We start from the raw sequence: 21287 nt of genomic DNA, 5'->3' as shown, positions 1-21287 counted from the left end.
TCAAAGCATCAGACATGAAAGAGAGTCCTTTGGCGTTCTTCCTCTGCATTTGGGACAGTGTGGGATGTCTCCTCGGAAGGGTGTTGGTGATTTGCAGGGAAGCAGATAAAGGCGAAGCGAAATCTTACATCACTCACAGCTAATCTGGGCACTTCTTGGTGTTGGTCACTTACGGGCGAGGAAAGAGGAAGCAGGATCTTATGTCACCCGCAGCTATTTTGGGTGCTTCTTGAGAGCATTTGAGGACACAGTGCCAGGGGTCAGATCAATAGCCTTGCAGGCCAAGCACCAGTTGGGCAGTTGAGTTGAGTTGGTTGGGCTTACTGGAGGAAACCAGGTTGGCAAAGACTAGCCTACCTTGTGTCAGATGGATTGCATCCAATAGGGACCCACTTGGGCAGGTGTTGACATGGCGAATATCCAAAAATTAGCAGGTGGGAGCAGGTGCAAGTCCTACGGGTCACTTCTCTGCCGGTCACTACTCCTGTTCCAAATCATGAGCTCAAACTGTCATCAGCCTGGGATGAAGAATAATAATATTTTTATTATTTGAACCCTCTCATCTGACTGGATTGCCCCAGCCACTCTGGGCAGCTTTCAACATGTACAAAAACACAATGAAACATCAACATATATAAACCTCCTGATACAGTGGTACCTCGGGTTACAGACGCTTCAGGCTACAGACGCTTCAGGTTACAGGCTCCGCTAACCCAGAAATAGTACCTCAGGTTAAGAACTTTGCTTCAGGATGAGAACAGAAATCACACGGCGGCAGCAGGAGGCCCCATTAGCTAAAGTGGTGCTTCATGTTAAGAACAGTTTCAGGTTAAGAATGGACCTCCAGAACGAATTAAGTTCTTAACCCGAGGTACCACTGTATAGGGCTGCCTTCAGATGTCTAAAGAAAGTTGTATAATTGCTTATCTCTTTGCCATCTCATGGGAGGGTGTTCCATAGAGCGGGCGCCACTACCGAGAAGGCCCTGTGCCTGGTTCCCTGTAACCTTACATCTTGCAGTGAGGGAACAGCCAGTAGGCCCTCGGAGCTGGACCTCGGTGTCCGGGCTGAACACTGGGGGTGGAGATGCTCCTTCAGGTATACAGGGCCAAAGCTGTTGAAGATTTTGAATTTTTTTTCAGTTTCTGCATTTCTCCGCCTCTGCTTTCAATTCTGGGGGCTGAGTGGTATGTTGAAACCCTGGCAGCGAGGGACAACCTAAAGCCTCCCACTCCGAAGCTTATGGGTTACAATCAGGAGTCATCAGCCCATCATCATCATAATGTTCATTTTTTTTTTTCTTCCCCTCTCAGCCGTTCCACAAAATGTCCCCCTTGGGGTCTCCTTTGCCCTAGCCAAAGTACATTCTTCTGCATCCTACGGAACTCGCTGTCCAGGGCGGGGTCGTTTTCCAATATCTGGCCCGAAACGGCCCTTTCCTAATGTCTTCCCTCTGCTTTTAACCTTTATGCTAAGTACTTCCTTTCCCTCCCGATCTGAACCCATCAGCTATTTCCAGACATCTGCCATCGTGCTCTGAAAGCCGCCACTTCGCTCGCCCGGCCGCCCACCTCTCATAGAAATCAATCGGCCTCCTTTGAAAAGGGAGTGTCGTTCTTTGAACCAAAGATCTAAAATGGAAAGGGCATTAAGGAAGAGGAGTTTGTGTGGCCAGCACAAAGGTTGCTTGCAGATCATGACACAGCTGGCTCCCCTGTCGGTTTCTTGCACCTCTCAAGATTTTGTTTCAGTGCACACAAAGGCGTATTGCATGCCAAAGATGCATGCAAAATTTGCATCTTGCAACCGAATGTGTCCAAAAGTGTGTACATTAGCAATTCTTTTCAAGTGTGCACCTTGCGTAGAAAGTACATACAAATTACATGCAATTTAAATGTGAAGGTTTGATTCATCTTCTTGAAAAATCTGCACTGCAAACAGATGAAAACATTAGCAGGGTTGCAATAACACTTGTAATGTAACGGGGATTATGGAGATGTTGTTGTTGTTTAGTCGTTCAGTCGTGTCCGACTCTTCGTGACCCCATGGACCAGAGCACGCCAGGCCCTCCTGTCTTCCACTGCCTCCTCCAGTTTGGTCAAACTCATGCTGGTAGCTTCGAGAACACTATCCAACCATCTCGTCCTCTGTCGTCCCCTTCTCCTTGTGCCCTCCATCTTTCCTAACATCAGGGTCTTTTCCAGGGAGTCTTCTCTTCTCATGAGGTGGCCAAAGTATTAGAGCCTCAGCTTCAGGATCTGTCCTTCCAGTGAGCATTCAGGCCTGATTTCCTTAAGAATGGATGCCTTTGATCTCCTTGCAGTCCATGGGACTCTCCAGAGTCTCCTCCAGCACCAGAATTCAAAAGCATCCATTCTTCGGCGATCAGCCTTCTTTATGGTCCAGCTCTCACTTCCATACATCACTACTGGGAAAACCATAGCTTTAACTATACGGACCTTTGTTGGCAAGGTGATGTCTCTACTTTTTAAGATGCTTTCTAGGTTTGTCATTGCATTATGGAGATAATGAATTTTTTAAAAATAATAATAATAGGGAGCACAGTTGTACCTTGGTTGTTGAACGCCTTGGTACTCGTCCGTTTTGGCTCCCGAACGCCATAAGTGAGTATTCTTGTTTGCGAACGTTCTTTGGAAGCCGAACATCTGACATGGTTTGCACAGATTCCGATTGAGTTCAGGAAGCTCCTGCAGCCAATCGGAAGCTGTGCCTTGTTTTTCGAACGTTTTCAGAAGTCGAATGGACTTCTGGAATGGATGCCGTTCGACAAGCAAGGTGCGATTGTATAGAAAAAGATGCAGTAGAAAAGATTTAATAACAGAGCACATGGAAGGGATGGTGGGAAGTTCAGAGCTTTGGAGAAATCTCTTAATTGTGGGTATGCTATGTTATTTTTCTAATTTTATACTTGTAAAATAAAATAAAAATTATGTTAAAAAAGAGAGAGTATTCTGCATGAACCAGAATGGTGTCTACCAATGTTTGAGCAACAGCAAGGCTGATATGTGAGAGAATTGGCTGCTTGGTTCTCCCCTAGAACATCCTCTAATGAGAGTGTGGCTCAGAAGAGGACATTTCAACACATACAGCTTATTGGTGGGGTAGAGGAAGGAAGAGGTGTACAGACTGCAATTTCTCCTACAGCATAATCCTTTGCGTGTTTACTCAGAAGGAAGCCCTGCTGTGTTCAGTGGAACTTACATTCTCAGGTTGAGATGGGGGAGAAATAGAATCCAGTTCACAGTTAAATGTGAACCGACCTAATTTACGGTCCAGAACAATATGGAAACTGAAACACTGCCTTCTTTTGAAATTCGTACCTCTCTGAATTTTGCAACACAGTTTTGCAGCCAAGTACGTGGTGGCACTGTGGGTTAAACCACTGAGCCTCTTGGGCTTGCCGATCAGAAGGTCGGCGGTTCGAATCCCCGTGACGGGGTGAGCTCCCGTTACTCGGTCCCTGCTCCTGTCAATCTAGCAGTTCGAAAGCACATCAAAGTGCAAGTAGAAAAATAGGTACCGCTCCAGCGGGAAGGTAAACGGCGTTTCCGTGTGCTCCTCTGGTTTCGCCAGAAGTGGCTTACTCATGCTGGCCACATGACCCGGAAGCTGTACGCCGGCTCACTCGGCCAATAAAGCGAGATGAGCGCCACAACCCCAGCGTCGGCCATGACTGGACCTAATGGTCAGGGGTCCCTTTCCCTTTCCCTTACAATGTGTAACAAAAGTGCATATACTAGGAGGGGAAAGCATGCAAATAAAATATGCATATTTGTGAAAATAAGGAACAAGAGGCAAAAATTGCTTTGAAAAATCTGGGAGGAAATACCAAAAAAAAAATGTTTATATTATTAGAAATTCACACTAAAATGCTGGTGTGTTTTCATGTGAACCGAGGGGATCGGAATTTAATATTGGAATCCCAGCAGATCCTGGAAGAGCTGGGAATGTTCTCCATCGGAAGCCCTGCAGAGCAGCTGCTGCCAGTCCGTGTAGGCATTATTGAGCTACAGGGGCCAATGAGCTGACTTGGCAGAAGGCAGCTTTCTACGCAGGCTGGTACGCAGGCTAAGACCCTACCTGTCCACGGACTGTCTCGCCAGAGAGGTGCATGCTCTTGTTATCTCCCGCTTGGACTACTGCAATGCGCTCTACGTGGGGCTACCTTTGAAGGTGACCTGGAAACTGCAATTAATCCAGAATGCAGCAGCTAGACTGGTGACTGGGAGTGGCCGCCGGGACCACATAACACCGGTCCTGAGAGATCTGCATTGGCTCCCAGTATGTTTCTGAGCACAATTCAAAGTGTTGGTGCTGACCTTTAAAGCTCTAAACGGCCTTGGTTCAGTATACCTGAAGGAGCGTCTCCACCCCCATCGCTCAGCCCGGACACTGAGGTCCAGCGCCGAGGGCCTTCTGGCGGTTCCCTCATTGCGAGAAGTGAGGTTACAGGGAACCAGGCAGAGGGCCTTCTCGGTAGTGGCGCCTACCCTGTGGGACACCCTCCCTTCAGATGTGAAAGAAATAAGCAGCTATCTTCTCCTTAAAAGACATCTGAAGGTAGCCCTGTTCAGGGAAGTTTTTAATATGTAACGCTGTACTGTTTTTAACACTTGATTGGGAGCCGCCCAGAGTGGCTGGGGAAACTCAGCCAGATGGGCGGGGTATAAATAATAATAATAATAAATAATAATAATAATAATAATAATAATAATAATAATAATAATAATAATTATTATTATTCCTATGTTCACTGCAGAATGGTCCTCCCTGTTCATTGCCCATTTCAGTTCTCCCCCTGCAACGTTTGCCGCCGGTGACGCCTTGCTATCTCTTTTTGTCTCGGAACAGGCAGTGCCTCCAAGTGTCGGCAGCTACCAGAACCCAGTGCCTCACTCTGGCCATCGCCGGCATTTTGTGGCGCGGAGGCGGCCGCAGGAAAGCCACGATTGCCTTGTAAGTGGAAGACACGTTTTCGGAAAGTTTGAGCAGACCTCCTCCCTTTCCCGCCCCCTTCCGACAACACCCTCCTTAAGCCACTGATTTTTGCACATTTCATCAATAAAGATCCTGATAATAGAGGGTCTGGGGACGCGGGTGGCGCTGTGGGTTAAACCACAGAGCCTAGGGCTTGCCGATCAGAAGGTCGGCGGTTCGAATCCCCACAATGGGGTGAGCTCCCGTTGCTCAGTCCCTGCTTCTGCCAACCTAGCAGTTCCAAAGCACATCAAAGTGCAAGTAGATAAACAGGTGCCGCTCCGGCGGGAAGGTAAATGGCGTTTCCGTGCGCTGCTCTGGTTCGCCAGAAGCGGCTTAGTCATGCTGGCCACATGATCCGGAAGCTGTATACACCGGCTCCCTCGGCCAATAAAGCGAGATGAGCGCCGCAACCCCAGAGTCGGTCACGACTGGACCTAACGGTCAGGGGTCCCTTTACCTTTAATAGAGGGTCAGCTTCCTTTGGAGACAGCTCGGCCTCCCTTAACGATTTTCCACCCTGGGAAGATACGGAGAAATATTGTGCATGTCGGAGCACGCCAAACCAGGCGGGATGCTGCGTGAAAATCCCTTGGGTTTTCCCTCCCCTAGTTAACGGCATCCGCAGGGAGGGTGTTCTTCATCAGGACCGCAGCAAGGGAGAAAAGGTTTAATCCTGGCCACTCCGCACCACTCAAGTCCCAGAGACTTTTGGTGCCTTTCACATCTGCTCCTAATTTGGAAAACACACCCACCCACCCTGGTACGTTTGCAAAAGTCGCACAGAGCATTGTGACAACCGTGCCCACTCTGCACACGTATTATCCGTCCATTTATGAAACTGCAGCGAGCGCTGCAACAAAAGGTTGCGGCGTGGAGTCCGCGCTGCTGTTTTCAGGGAGAGGCCCTTGTTGCTCGCTGGCAGTAGCAGAATCAGAATGTGTCAGTTCTGTTAATATTTTTGCAGCAAATTAATTATTTTTGCAGCAAGGACTAATCATGTATGTTTAATTACTGTTGAAAATGATATATTAAAAAAACTGTGTGTGTGTGTGTGTGTGTGTGTGTGTGTGTGTGTGTATTGCAGCAAAGACCTGGGAGGCTGCCAGGATATATTGGCCCCCTTTTCCATAGAAAAACCTTATAATAGCTTTGGTAGTTCTTTGGACCAGAGTTGGACCAGTGGTGTCGCTCAGAGGAGAGGATGTTTTCCCAACCTCTGAGGTTCCTATTTAAAGAAAATCTGAAGGACAAAAGCACATGGGATTATCGTTTTCCTCTTGCCTGGGAAAGTATCGAGGAGGAGAGATTCCAAAGTCTTGTTGCTCCTCCAGTTCCTGCCAAATATTGACCCTGGATGCAAAGGGCACAGTCCTTTAATGACTCCTGCCCTTAGCGAACGGGGCTCCTCATCGGCTGTTTTCCTTCTTCAGATCTTTTGTTGTTCTGTTCTTTTTAGGTGTACTGGAACGCAGCAGTTCACTCCTGTAGGGAAATACAAAGCAGATGGGATCTTGGAAACGGTAATGTTTTAGCCAGAACTGTCCTCCACCCGCCCTCAGCCTTTCATAGAATTGTAGAAAGTTGGAGGAGACCCTGCGGGGTCATCTAGACCAAACCCCTGCAATGCAGGAACCTTTCTTTGGTAAATGTTTCTGCTTTGTAGTTAGAAACAGCGTACAGTGGTACCTTGGTTCTCAAACGCCTTGGTACTCAAACAACTTGGAACCCAAACACTGCAAACCCGGAAGTAAAGTGTTCCAGTTTGCGAACTTTTTCTGCAAGCTGAATGTGCTCCGTTTTGAGTGTTACGCTTCAGATTTGAGTGCCAAACTTCCATTTTGAGTCTTACACTGAGGTCTGTCTCGTTTTGCTATTTGTTTTGCGGCTTTTTTGTTTTTGTGACGCTGTGGAACCAAGTTCCGCTACTGATGGATTGATTGTGTGACTGCAATGCATTGTTTATTGCTTTCATTTTATGGACCAGTGGTCTCGTTAGATAGTAAAATTCATGTTAAATTGCGGTTTTAGGGGTTGTTTTTAAAAGTCTGGAATGGACTAATCCATTTTGCATTACTTTCTATGGGAAAGCGTACTTGGTTTTGGAACGCTTGGGTTTTGGAGCGGACTTCCGGAACGGATTAAGTTTGAGAACCGAGGTACCATTGTACTCTATTCTGCACGTGTGGAATTTGCAAACTTGTGCATGTGGGATTTGCGCTCTCGGAATTCCGAGAATCCCTGCTATCCATCAAACTTGAAATGCATGCTTCTAGCCCTTAACGCCAACAAGAACAGAACTGGGAAATATGTGGTCAGCGTCTGGCAAACACCGAGAAGCCGGAGCAGGGTTCAGCAAATCTGGGGGTTTAGCCGCTCGACAGTTATTTCCAGAGTCCTGGGAGGGTGTGGTTGTGTGTGTGTGTGTGTGTTCCCAAAAAAGAGGGGACCCAAATTCCCTTTCTTCCGGTGGGACTGCTGTTAGGGTGGGGAAGAGGTGTAAAGCTAGGCATTACGCAACAGTTAAAAAACAAACCATAAATTATTTATGTACGCCACGACCGCCGCTAGGATTCTAGTGGCTCAAAAATGGAAAACCCAGGAAATCCCAACTTTAATGGAGTGGCAGACGAAAATGTTTGAATCATAGAATCATAGAGTTGGAAGAGACCACAAGGGCCATCGAGTCCAACCCCCTGCCAAGCAGGAAACACCATCAGAGCACTCCTGACATATGGTTGTCAAGCCTCTGCTTAAAGACCTCCAAAGAAGGAGACTCCACCACACTCCTTGGCAGCAAATTCCACTGTCTAACAGCTCTTACTGTCAGGAAGTTCTTCCTAATGTTTAGGTGGAATCTTCTTTCTTGTAGTTTGGATCTATTGCTCTGTGTCCGCTTCTCTGGAGCAGCAGAAAACAACCTTTCTCCCTCCTCTATGTGACATCCTTTTATATATTTGAACATGGCTATCATATCACCCCTTAACCTCCTCTTCTCCAGGCTAAACATGCCCAGCTCTCTTAGCCGTTCCTCATAAGGCATCGTTTCCAGACCTTTGACCATTTTGGTTGCCCTCCTCTGGACACGTTCCAGTTTGTCAGTGTCCTTCTTGAACTGTGGTGCCCAGAACTGGACACAGTACTCCAGGTGAGGTCTGACCAGAGCAGAATACAGTGGCACTATTACTTTGAATATGTAGAATTGGCAAAAATGACCTATAAGATTCGGAACCAAAAAGTAACAAAGTTCGAAGAGGAGTGGAGTAAATTTGTTGAGTACGTACGGAATAATTGTAGAAGCTTAAAGACTGTAGCATCTTGTGACGTGGACAGAGTGTAAATAAGAATCTCTAAGGGAGCATGTTAATTGTGAAAGCCGATGTACGGAAAGCTCATCTCGCTTTATTGGCCGAGGGAGCCGGTGTATACAGCTTCCGGATCATGTGGCCAGCATGACTAAGCCACTTCTGGCGAACCAGAGCAGTGCACGGAAACGCCGTTTACCTTCCCGCCGGAGTGGTACCTATTTATCTACTTGCACTTTGACGTGCTTCCGAACTGCTAGGTTGGCAGGAGCAGGGACCGAGCAACGGGAGCTCACCCCGTTGTGGGGATTCGAACCGCTAACCTTCTGATCAGCAAGTCTTAGGCTCTGTGGTTTAACCCACAGTGCCACCCGCGTCCCACAGTACCAAATACATATCAATAAAACTAGATTTCTCTGAATCTCACAACTCCCCCCCCCATCCACTCCGTGGGTCCTGTTGTCAACACTTCCAACTGCATATTATTTCATAGCCTCTGTTTTGTATCTATCCACATTGTCCATAGGGGATGCGGGTGGCGCTATGGTCTAAACCACAGAACCTAGGGCTTGCCGATCGGAAGGTCTGCGGTTCAAATCCCTGCGACGGGGTGAGCTCCTGTTGCTTGGTCCCTGCTCCTGCCAACCTAGCACTTTGAAAGCACATCAAACTGCAAGTAGATAAATAGGTACCACTCTGGCGGGAAGGTAAACGGTGTTTCCATGTGCTGCTCTGGTTCGCCAGAAGCGGCTTAGTCATGCTGGCCACATGACCCGGAAAAACTGTCTGCAGACAAACGCCGGCTCCCTCGGCCAGTTAAGCGAGATGAGTGCCGCAATCCCAGAGTCGGTCACGGCTGGATCTAATGGTCAGGGTCCCCTTTACCTTTATCTTTAGAAAGCCTCAGGACCCCAATAGGTAGAAGAATGCCTGTCTCCACCAGGAGAAACTCTTTGCTACACATGACAGTAATCCTATCTCTCTCTCTCTGTTTGGGATTTGTCGCCTAGACCTTGGCTTAATATGCCCGTTGTATTTTGACCTGAATTTCCCCCCACTCATTTTTCTTCCTTTCGCAGCTGATGTTGCACGTTGCCACAAGTTACGAAGACCTGCTGAGGTTCCTGCAACAAAATATTCACCAGGTACGAATCTCGGCCAGGTCCGGTTCTCAATCGCTGCGTGATTTTTCTCACGCACACTTGTTCAGAGCATTTATTTCCATGTGCCCGTTACCTTACATGATTCATAAATCTACAAGTGAGGCACTCAAACTGTATCCTTGTTCTTCCTGTGTGTGTCAACTATTCTGTCCGTGATGTTTCTTCCTGTCCTTGTAAAATTTTATATCTATCTTTTCCCGGTTGTTGCTGCTCTGCATCCTGCCTTGGGCAGAGCTGATATGCCATTGTTTCAGAAATTCTCCATTGCTCTGCCCTGTTTTTCGTCGTTTTGCCACTTTTTACAGCAGTTGCAAAAATCACACTGTCCCAATAACTATGATTCTACAATTCTACCTTGGTGGCTTTACCTCCAGCTAAGAAAAGGAGGAAGACCTCCTTTCTTTCAGCTTGTCTTCTATAATCTTCAGTTAGCAAGTTTCTGTGGAGCATGTAGCAGACTTGGCTGGCGACAGTAACTTGTCAAAGAGACTGGATTTGACCCCTTTAGCTGTCTCTGCTTCTACAGAATCTCATCTTCCAGGTACAGAATTCTGGGAAGGTCCATAGCTTAGAGGCAGAATGTCTGCTTTGCAAGCAGGAGCTTACTGGTTCAATCCCTGAAGTCTCCAGGCAGGGTTAGGAGAGGCTGCCTGCCAGAAATCCTGGACAGCCTCTGCCAGTCAGGGTAAGAGATACTGAACAAAACAGACCAAACATTCTGCCTTGGTATAAGGCAGTTTGGTATAAGGCAGTTTCTAAAATCACAGGCGTGGTAGGAACACTAAAAATGACTTACAGACCAACTCCCAATTCTACATCAGTACAAAATAAATTCAACCCCCCCCAATCAATCATAATAATAAATATTCTGATATTTTGGTTGGCCTAATATAGGGTGGTGGTTCACAGTTTTGCTTAAGAGTAGACCTAGTGAAATCAATGGACCTAACTTAGTCATGTCCATTCTTTTCAATGGGTCTGAGAAAGGTAAGATAGATGACCCCGGGTGGTTAAGTCCAGTCAAAGGTGGCTATGGGGTTGCGGCACTCATCTTGCTTTCAGTCCGAGGGAGCCGGTGTTTGTCCACAGACAGCTTTCCGGTTCATGTGTCCAGCATGACTAAGCCACTTCTGGTGAAACCAGAGCAGCGCACAGAAATGCCGTTTACCTTCCCCCCAGAGTGGTACCTATTTATCTACTTGCACTTTGATGTGCTTTCAGACTGCTAGTTTGGCAGGAGCAAGGACCGAGCAACGGGAGCTCACTCCATTGCGGGGATTCGAACTGCCGACCTTCTGATCTGCAAGCCCAAGAGGCTCAGTGGTTTACACAAGGCCACCCGTGAATAATAATAATAATAATAATAATAATAATAATAATAATAATTTATTTATACCCCGCCCTCCTCGGCCAGAGTTGGGCTCAGGGCGGCTAACACCAGTAAAATTACAATAAAAACATAATAGGGGGGGAAACCCCAATTTAAAATACAGGTTAAAATGCAATTTAAAATGCAGCCTCATTTTAAAAGTAGCCCATAAATCAAAACCATAAGGGGAGGGAAATATAAGGGTCAGACTGAGTCCAAACCAAAGGCCAGGTGGAACAGCTCTGTCTTGCAGGCCCTGTGGAAAGATGTCAAGTCCCGCAGGGCTCTAGTCTCTTGTGACAGAGCGTTCCACCAAGTCGGGGCCAGTACTGAAAAGGCCCTGGCCCTAGTTGAGGCCAATCTAACCTCCTTGTGGCTTGGGACCTGCGAAGTGTTGTTATTTGTGGACCTTAAGGTCCTCCGCAGGAGAGGTTTGTAGGTTTGGGATTCTTTTCCTAAGCACCAACATAATTACATATTTTAAGATGAAACAATAGAATCTGCCAAAAGGATAGCTGGTGGTCCTGTTGCACACGGTCAGTATTTAACACACTATTTAACACAAAAAATATTTTTTAAATAAGACAAATGGATGCATTTTTGGTTCTGCTGCGAATGACTAGTTTGAAAGCTGCGTCTTCCAGCTCAGAACCTTGACCTTCTTCCCTTTTTTTCCTCCCAGTTTGAAGCTGGTCCGTACGGGTGCATTCTTCTGACTTTGTCCGCGATACTATCAAGATCCATCAATCAGTGAGTACATCTGCATTTCTTTCTGACGCGTGGCTGGCATTGGCTCCTAAGCCTCTGGGATATAGTTGTGCGATGTGCAGCGGGGCCAAAGTTTCCAAGTATGCTCTGGCTTATCGCGGATGGAATTCCTTACGCCCTGGTTTCTCGAAAAAAGGCTCCCCTGAGACTCCCTGAACGGGCACATCAGCGTTGATTTTTAGAGCCGTATGGGCTCCTTGCACTCCACCTGCCCAGGGAACATCTGTACATGCACAGTGTTTTAAAGTTCATTAAACCAAAATGGCAAGCGTAGACAGTCACTATCAAAGCACACTGCGATGAAGGCAAGATGCCTTTCAGTAGTCAATGTCCTGCAGAAAGCGGTGATAGGCGCTCCAGTAGAAAACAGCAGAACAGTTTTTTCCGGATAGATGAACTGTTAGTACAGTGGTACCTTGGGTTACATACGCTTCAGGTTACAGACTCCGCTAACCCAGAAATAGTACCTCGGGTTAAGAACTTTGCTTCAGGGTGAGAACAGAAATCGTGCTCTGGCAGCACAGCGGCAGCGGGAGGCCCCATTAGCTAAAGTGGTGCTTCAGGTTAAGAACAGTTTCAGGTTAAGTACAGTCCTCCAGATTGAATTAAGTTCTTAACCCGAGGTACCAGAGCCTAGGACTTGCCGATCAGAAGGTCGGCGGTTCGAATCCCCGCGACGGGGTGAGCTCCCGTTGCTCGGTCCCTGCTCCTGCCCACCTAGCAGTTCGAAAGCACGTCAAAGTGCAAGCAGATAAACAGGTACCGCTCCGGCAGGAAGGTAAACGGCATTTCTGTGTGCTGCTCCGTGCTGCTCCGGTTTGCCAGAAGCGGCTCAGTCATGCTGACCACATGACCCGGAAGCTGTACGCCGGCTCCCTCGGCCAGTAAAACGAGATGAGTGCCGCAACCCCAGAGTCGGCCACAACTGGACCTAATGGTTCAGGGGTCCCTTTACCTTTACCTTTACCACTGCATAGTATATAGTATAGTATACCTGAAGGAGTGTCTCCACCCCCATCATTCTACCCGGAAACTGAGGTCCAGCACCAAGGGCCTTCTGGCGGTTCCCTCCCTGCGAGAAGCCAAGTTACAGGGAACCAGGCAGAGGGCCTACTCGGTGGTGGCCCCCGCTCTGTGGAACACCCTCCCACCAGATGTCAAAGAGAACAACAACTACCAGACTTTTAGAAGACATCTGAAGACATCTGAAGCTTTTAATGTTTGATGCATTACTATATTTTAATATTTTGTTGGAAGCCGCCCAGAGTGGTTGGGGAAGCCCAGCCGGATGGGTGGGGTATAAATAAATAATTATTCACACTGAACCCCTCTCCATCCCCTTGACTGCTTCCCACACTGCTCCAGGGTTGGCAGAACGGCAAAGGATACACACGGTCATGTTGTGGGGCAGGGGCAGGACAGAGTTGGAGGTCACACAGGCCTCCAGGTGACTCAGTTTCTGGTGCCCGTGTAGGTCTTCCAATGCGATCCTTTGCCAAATCCTCTTTTAAGGCCAGCTAGTCTGTTGGCCATCGCCTGGCTCTTGTGGCAATGAGTTCCATAGTTTAACTCTGCACCGGACGAGCCAGTCGGGTGCTCCATTCCACACAGCCCCGTCCAGGTAAACTGCAGCCATGCAGGTGGTCGGTTTGCATCTCTGCCCCGCCACGCTGGGCTCCCTGGGCTACCCCAGCTCACAGGAGCCGCATTCCCACGGCGCCTACAAAAACGTAAGAAGGAAACTAGGGTGGGGTTCTCCTGTTAGTCATGTGGGTTTCCTGCGAAGTTTCTTTGCCATGCTAGGACAGCTGGCCAGCAATCCCCGGCCTTTCCATTGCTTTCCATGCCCGCCTTGTCCGTTTAGCTGCCCTTCGCAATGCCTGTACCAGAAACTCATTGGTACGTATTTTTTCCTTGGGCAAGAAAACAAGGGAATCCATCTTCCCCTGAAAGTTTTGACAGTAGTAATTAGAAATATACGTAGGGCAAGACGGCCTGCTCCTTCCACTCTTGCCCTGCAGAGCCGTCCAAAAAACAGCAACACCCCACAAGTCATTCTCGGGAGAGATAAGCGATAAACTCATTAAGGTTCTTGAATGTAAACAGACGATAAGAACTGGGGCATTTTAGTTCCTCTCCTCGCTTCCTCTGGGCAGCGGCTCTGATTCAGCTAATGCCTTTTTGATTGCTGTGTGTTTTTCAATTTGCAACGCCCGCCTCTCCTGACTTTGACATTCAGAGCGTTGGAAGCCAGGCTGGATTTAGGTTTGATGAGGCCCTAAGCTACTGAAGGCAATGGGCCCCTTTATATGTCCAGCTGTCCTTTGTCAACAACAAATTGTTGCTGTTTTTGTGTGTTGAATATATGCTATTTGGTAATTTATGGACCTAAAAAAGGTAAAGGTACCCCTGCCTGTACGGGCCAGTCTTGACAGACTCTAGGGTTGTGCGCTCATCTCACTCTATAGGCCGGGAGCCAGCGCTGTCCGCAGACACTTCCGGGTCACGTGGCCAGCGTGACGAAGCTACCCTGGCGAGGCAGAGCCGCACACGGAAACGCCGTTTACCTTCCCGCTAGTAAGCGGTCCCTATTTATCTACTTGCACCCGGGGGTGCTTTCGAACTGCTAGGTTGGCAGGCGCTGGGACCGAGCAGCGGGAGCGCACCCCGCCGCGGGGATTCGAACCGCCGACCATGCGATCGGCAAGTCCTAGGAGTTGAGGTTTTACCCACAGCGCCACCCGCGTCCATTTATGGACCTAACAGGTATCTAAAGCCATTTGTGCATGCAGAATGTAGGCACCCTATATATACAAGTGAGCAGACCAGTGATATTTTAGGGAGCAGGATAGCAGGCGGGGCCCATGACTTAAATCATAGGAGCCTACACAACACAAAACACTGTTGCTGTATGTAGGGTTTATTTTATTGGTTTTTTATCTTACATTTTGGAAATGTACATCAAGTTTTTTCCCCCTTTTAATTTTTTTGGAGCCCCCAAGAGAGTGGGGCCCTAAGCTATAGCTTGTTTAGCTTATACGTAAATCCGGCACTGGCTGGATGCGAGGGCTGTTGGAGAATTCTGATGAACGCAGAACCCAGAGAAAAAATGGTAAGTGCTTAAAAGAAGAACCTGCCGGATCAGGCCAGCATCCACAGTGGCCTGCACAATTTCCGTAACTTCTATAATTTATTATGTAAATTGTGTAAGTTCATAGAATCATAGAGTTGGAATAGACCACAAGGGCCATCGAGTCCAACCCCCTGCCAAGCAGGAAACTAAGTTACTTAGTGTTGCCGCGGTAGACGGCAAGACCGATGCTGTAGTTTTTGGCGGTGGCCCTAAGCTATACAGTGGTACCTCAGGTTACATACGCTTCAGGTTACATACGCTTCAGGTCACAGACTCCACTAAGCCAGAAATAGTGCTTCAGGTTAAGAACTTTGCTTCAGGATGGGAACAGAAATCGTGCTCCGGCGGCGCGGCAGCACCAGGAGGCCCCATTAGCTAAAGTGGTGCTTCAGGTTAAGAACAGTTTCAGGTTAAGTACGGACCTCCGGAACAAATTAAGTACTTAACCTGAGGTACCACTGTAGCTTGTTAGCTTATACGTAAATCTGGCCCTGGTTGGAAGTCTCCATTCAAGCATCGTCTTCGTCAAAAGCTCAGCAGAGGGCCTTGGGCGCTAAAGGCCTTAGAGTCCTTCCCTGCCCCGATCTGAAATGTAGAGGGGATACTAAGGGGGGGTGGCTCAGCGGTAGAGCATCTCCTTGGCATTCGGAGGGTCCTGACTTCACTCTTGAGCCAGTGTGGTGTAGTGGTTAACAGCGGTAGTCTTGCAATCTGGGGAACCGGGTTTGAGTCTCCGTTCCTCCACATGCAGCTGCTGGGTGACCTTGGGCCAGTCACGCTTCTTTGAAGTCTCTCAGCCCCACTCACCTCACAGAGTGTTTGTTGTGGGGGAGGAAGGGAAAGGAGGATGTTAGCCGCTTTGAGACTCCTGAAGGGGAGTGATAAAGCGGGATATCAAATCCAAACTCCTCCTCCTCTTGAGCATCTTCAATTGATATTGATATTGCAGGCCACCCTTTGCGCCTCGGTTTTCGAACGTTTCAGAAATCGAACTGTCTTCTGGAACGGATTACGTTGGAAAACCGTGGTACAACCTTATTATTATTTCTATACCACCCTTCATCTGAAGATCAAAGGGTGGTTTACAATATAAAAACACAACAATACATATTGTAGTAAGACACAAACAGACACACACACACACACACAGAGAGAGAGAGAGAGAGACATAGAGAGGGAGAGTTACAGAAAGGTAGCCGTGTTGGTCTGCCATACTCAAAACAAACAAACAAACAAATTTCTTTCCAGTAGCACCTTAAAGACCAACTAAGTTAGTTCTTGGTATGAGCTTTCGTGTGCATGCACACTTCTTCAGATACACTGAAGAGAGGGAGAGAGAGAGTTAGTTAGCCAAAGAATTAGGCAAAGGCCTGAGAGAAGCTGGATGTTTTCCATGCCTCCTTGTTGCTGAAAACTTCAGGAGGAGAGAGCACTCTTTTGCTAAGGTCTCCCTCGGGACGTGCTGGATTCTCCTTCCTTGGCAATTTTTAAGCAGAGGTTGAATGCTTTAGCTGAGATTCCTGCATTACAGAGGGTTGGACTAGATGAACCTTGGGGTCCCTTCCAATTCTACGATTCTGTGTGTCAGATGCTGTGTGGTGGTTGCTCGTGAGTAACCAGGCAGGACTCCGACTTGTCTTTTACAGGCTTTATTGTGCAAACAATTTACAGTGCAGATCCACCAAGTTCATGTCTGTCTCAGTCACTTGCAGAATCCGGGAGTGGCCCTTTCCGGTTTTTCCCCAACATAAGAACTTCGACATCCCAAGCCTCCTCCTCCCCTCCTTGCTTTTCACTCCTCTGTGCAAGGTGGGCGACGGAAGTGGATTATGTCCCTCCTGGCCAGCCTGGCTAGGTGAGGCACTGGGGCTTTGAGCAGCATCCTCAAGCCCTTTCCTCGCTCGGCTGGCCCCTTCCCTCTCTTCTCCACTGGAAGTGTGGCTTTTCCCATCACTGGAAGAGAAGCTGCTCCTTAGGAGCTTCGGAGGCTCTCTGCATATCCCAGCGGCCCCCCTGCCTTCCTCCACTGTTCTGATGGCCGTCCCCTGACACCATGGTTCTGTGATTCTGTGCTCTGTGGTTTCCCATTGGCCACCGTGATGCCGGACAAGACAGGCCATTGGCCTGATCCAGCAGGCTCTTGTTGCGCTCTTCCTCACATGCAGAAAGGGTTCCAGCTTCAATCCCCACCATCTCCGGGTCGGACATAGAGTGGCTCCATCTGCAGCCCTGGAGAGTCGCTCCCAGTCGTTCAGTGCTGAGCTGGATGGAGCAGCGGCCTGACTCAGTATGAGGTTGAGGTTCCTGCATTGCGGGGGTTGTGCTAGATGTCCTTTGGGGTCCCCTCCAACTCTCTGTGATTCTGTCAAGCTGCTTCCTGCATTCCTGTGGAAGAGGAGAGCCTCTGGAGATTGCCATCAGCTAAGGCAGGTGTAGGCCACCTGTCGTAAGGAAAATCACTTTGCTAGAGGATTAACGGACAAGACGGTTAGCATGGCATTTTGGGCCGTGAGTATCATGAGCCCGCGACTCGGAATAACTCCCTCCTGGCCTCCCTCCTCTTCTTTGAATGCGGATTCAAGCGTGTTTGGAACACAGATCCCCATCCCAGCTTAGAGTCCCGAAAAACTCTCGAAGCTTTTTAACTTTCCCCTCTGAAACGTTGTTTTGCTTTTGGGGACGATGGAGCAAACAATGGCTGCTTATGTGTTTAATCGGGAATATATAGCATCATTAAAAACAAGAAAAGTAAACAGGCCAAAAAACAATGGCCTTGAGAAAACAGCTCCAAGTCTCAGGGACACAGAAGGTCAATTGGGGAGGCTGTTTGGTCCATTAAGAGCAATCTATTCTAATCCGTGGAAAATGTGCTTCATAGCCTCTTAATCTGCCTCAGAACTTGAGTGGCCAGGTCTCTCTCTCTCTCTCTCTCTCTCTCTCTCTGGCCTCTTACCTTCCTGAAAATATTCCCACCTCCCTCCTGAAGGGGACCGGGCTTCCGTTGCACGGTTCAGAGGTTTGCTGTGCATTCATAGAATCATAGAACCATAGAATCATAGAGTTGGAAGAGACCACAAGGGCCATCGAGTCCAACCCCCTGCCAAGCAGGAAACACCATCAGAGCACTCCTGACATATGGTTGTCAAGCCTCTGCTTAAAGACCTCCAAAGAAGGAGACTCCACCACACTCCTTGGCAGCAAATTCCACTGTCAAACAGCTCTTACTGTCAGGAAGTTCTTCCTAATGTTTAGGTGGAATCTTCTTTCTTGTAGTTTGGATCCATTGCTCCGTGTCCACTTCTCTGGAGCAGCAGAAAACAACCTTTCTCCCTCCTCTATGTGACATCCTTTTATATATTTGAACATGGCTATCATATCACCCCTTAACCTCCTCTTCTCCAGGCTAAACATGCCCAGCTCCCTTAGCCGTTCCTCATAAGGCATCGTTTCCAGGCCTTCCAGGTCAAACATATGCTTATCCCATTGCTGTTTCTATAATGTGTAGGAGAAATTCCTCCTCAACTAACACTGCCTACAAATTAATACAAGCGCTCACACCCTGAAAATTGCAGCTTTTGTTGTGTGGGCTGCCGACAGCTCTCTTCTATTAGCACTGCATGGTGTTCCGGATATTTTGCGTCTCGATCTTCACACCCCGGCCTCTTGCGTCTTGCATGCAAAGAGGCAGCAGCAGCCTGGATCTTCTAAACATTTTTTATTATTATTAACTGTATTTTAACAAAATGTGTATGCTGCTTAACTGTACACGAGACCTCCGTGCGGTGTTACAAAGAATGCAAAAACGAAACTGCCGGTTAGAGAACCTATGTTACCAGCAAGCTTATGGAAAAAGCAAAATGAGTAATATTGGCAGTCAGAAGTGTGCATTCTGAGCTAAAATTGCAGGTCAGAATACACACCAGCTTTGCAGGCCACAGGGGAGTAGGGAAGGAAGATACAGGAAGATCTTCACCTGTGGAGGATGCATGGTGGCTAATGGATTGAGGTTGAATCCTGACATGACAGAAGTACTGTTTTTGGGGGACAGGAGGCGGGCAGGTGTGGACGACTCCCTGCTCCTCAGTGGGGTAACTATGCCCCTGAAGGACCAGGTGCGCAGCCTGAGAGTCATTCTGGACTCACAGCTGTCCATTGAGTGCTCTGCAGATGTATCCAGGGCGGCTATCTACCAACTGCACCTGGTACGCAGGCTGAGACCCTACCTGCCCACAGACTGTCTTGCCAGAGTGGTGCATGCTCTAGTTATCTCCTGCTTGGACTACTGCAATGGGCTCAACGTGGGGCCACCTTTGAAGGTGACCCAGAAAGTACAACTAATCCAGAATGCAGGAGCCAGACTGGTGACTGGGAGTGGCCGCCGGGACCACATAACACTGGTCCTGAGAGATCTATATTGGCTCCCAGTACGTTTCCGAGCACAATTCAAAGTGTTGGTGTTGACCTTTAAAGCCCTAAACGGCCTCGGTCCTGTATACCTGAAGGAGCGTCTTCACCCCCATCATTCTGCCCGGACGCTGAGGTCCAGTGCCGAGGGCCTTCTGGCAGTTCCCTCATTGCGAGAAGCAAAGCTACAGGGAACCAGGCAGAGGGCCTTCTCAGTAGTGGCGCCCCTGTGGAACGCCCTCCCATCAGATGTCAAAGAGATAAACAACTACCTGACATTTAGAAGACATCTGAAGGCAGCCTTGTTCAGGGAAGTTTTTAATGTGTGACATTTTAATGTATTTTTAATCTTTGTTGGAAGCCGCCCAGAGTGGCTGCGGAAACCCAGCCAGATGGGTGGGGTACAAATAATCTATTATTATTATTATTATTATTATTATTATTATTATTATTATTATTTCAATCCGTAAAAGATACACTTGGCATGTGACTGCTGGGCTCTCCTGTCTTGCATGCCGTTGGACCAAACCCATTAATGGTGGCGCATGCACATGGCCAAGGAGAACATCCCTTCGGAGATCCCTTGTGCCCAGACTGCCGTTTCTTAGAAGTGTCCCTTGCAATTATTTTAAGACCTTTTCTCCCCCACCCACGGCCTATTTCTGTCGCCAACCCCATAATTGTGTGTGTTTTGCTAATGTTAACAGTCTGTTGCCATGAAGAAAGGGGTGTGAGGTCAGCCCTGGAGCACTGAAAACTCACCACATGGAGAGGAACGGCAGAATTGCCAGGCCTCCCGTTAAAAACACACACACACGTGGCGTCCTCTGCTTTTTAAGCGGCCAGGAGTAGGAAAATCTACAATTAAAAAAGGCGGGGGGGGGGAGGCGGCAGGGAGGAGAGAAGGATGGTTTATTTTTGTGTCTGTAAGTTAGGGTTTTCCCCTGAAGTCAACTCTCTTACTTTCTGTCCGTTAACGTCATGGAACGTGGGGGAGCCCCGTTCGGCTCCCATCTGACAAGGGACTCTGAGAATTATTTTTATAAGGATTATTATATTTCTGCCCTTCCCCTTTCCCACTGTCTGGGTGGCTCAAGGTGCCTAGCGCAGATAAAACAGAAGCCAAAAGCATAGCAGAGACAGCCATTAAGGTGTGAGGAAACACTATTGGAATTAAAATAACATTTAAAGTTCCACTAAAAAACCCCACCGGTGACAATAATGATAACTGAAAACAGCAGAGCACCAAAACAGTCCGTTCTCAAAAGCCCGTTGGTACAAGGTCTTCTTCGCCTGTCAGCAAGAAGGACAACAAAGAAGGAGCAAGTCTAGCTTCTCTATGGTTTTCAGAGTTGGAGCAGCCACCAAGAAGGCCCTGTCCCACATCCCCCTCGAGAGTGCCTCTGAAGGTGATGGGACTGAGATAAGGGCCTCCTTTGAAGATCTCAAAGCCCGGGCAGATTCAGATGAGGGAATAATGCTTTTCAGGCATCCTGGGGACAGCGGCATCCTCAAGGCCTTCCCTGAGTGACCACAATGTCTCTTGATCCCACCCCCAGGGCCAGATTTAGGTTTGATGTGGCCCTAAGTTACTGTAGGCAATGGGGCCCTTTATATGTCCAGCTGTTGCTGTTTTTTGTGCTGAATATATGCTATAGGGTAATTTATGGATCCAGTATGTATCTAAAGCCATTTGCACATAACAAAATATTTATTTTATCAAATTAATTGTTGAACTGAAATACAATTAAGAAGAAGTATATTAATAATGAAATAATTATTAAGCTCTAACTTAAAATGTTTTTTTTTTTATTCATAAGAAACTTAATAATGCAAACACATTGGCATTTGGCAATAACAAAAGTTCTTTTAGAAACACAGTTTACAAAGACTCATAATCTAGTCTCTAAAAATTTGCTATAACATGAAATAATAATAGGTGTAAATATATGATGCAAACTACAGTGGTACCTCAGGTTAAGTACTTAATTCGTTCCAGAGGTCCGTTCTTAACCTGAAACTGCTCTTAACCTGAAGCACCACTTTAGCTAATGGGGCCTCCCGCTGCCGCCGCGCCGCCGGAGCACGATTTCTGTTCTCATCCTGAAGCAAAGTTCTTAACCCGAGGTACTATTTCTGGGTTAGCG

At 47.9% G+C, this 21287-nt stretch overlaps 1 protein-coding gene across 3 annotated transcripts in view; it reads left to right on the top strand.

Moving 5' to 3' along the window:
* Positions 1–21287, top strand: part of MINDY4 (MINDY lysine 48 deubiquitinase 4) — an 86542-nt gene that overhangs the window by 36924 nt on the left and 28331 nt on the right. For all 3 annotated transcript variants that reach the window (XM_053359747.1, XM_053359748.1, XM_053359749.1), the window contains 4 exons: positions 4873–4977; positions 6458–6521; positions 9383–9448; positions 11518–11585. In XM_053359747.1, the coding sequence (XP_053215722.1) occupies positions 4873–4977; positions 6458–6521; positions 9383–9448; positions 11518–11585 (303 nt within the window). The remainder of the gene's footprint in view (positions 1–4872; positions 4978–6457; positions 6522–9382; positions 9449–11517; positions 11586–21287) is intronic.

Source organism: Podarcis raffonei, chromosome 12 (genome assembly GCF_027172205.1).
Source record: "Podarcis raffonei isolate rPodRaf1 chromosome 12, rPodRaf1.pri, whole genome shotgun sequence".
NCBI classification, from domain to species: domain Eukaryota; kingdom Metazoa; phylum Chordata; class Lepidosauria; order Squamata; family Lacertidae; genus Podarcis; species Podarcis raffonei.
This window is presented reverse-complemented; position numbering and strand designations above follow the sequence as displayed.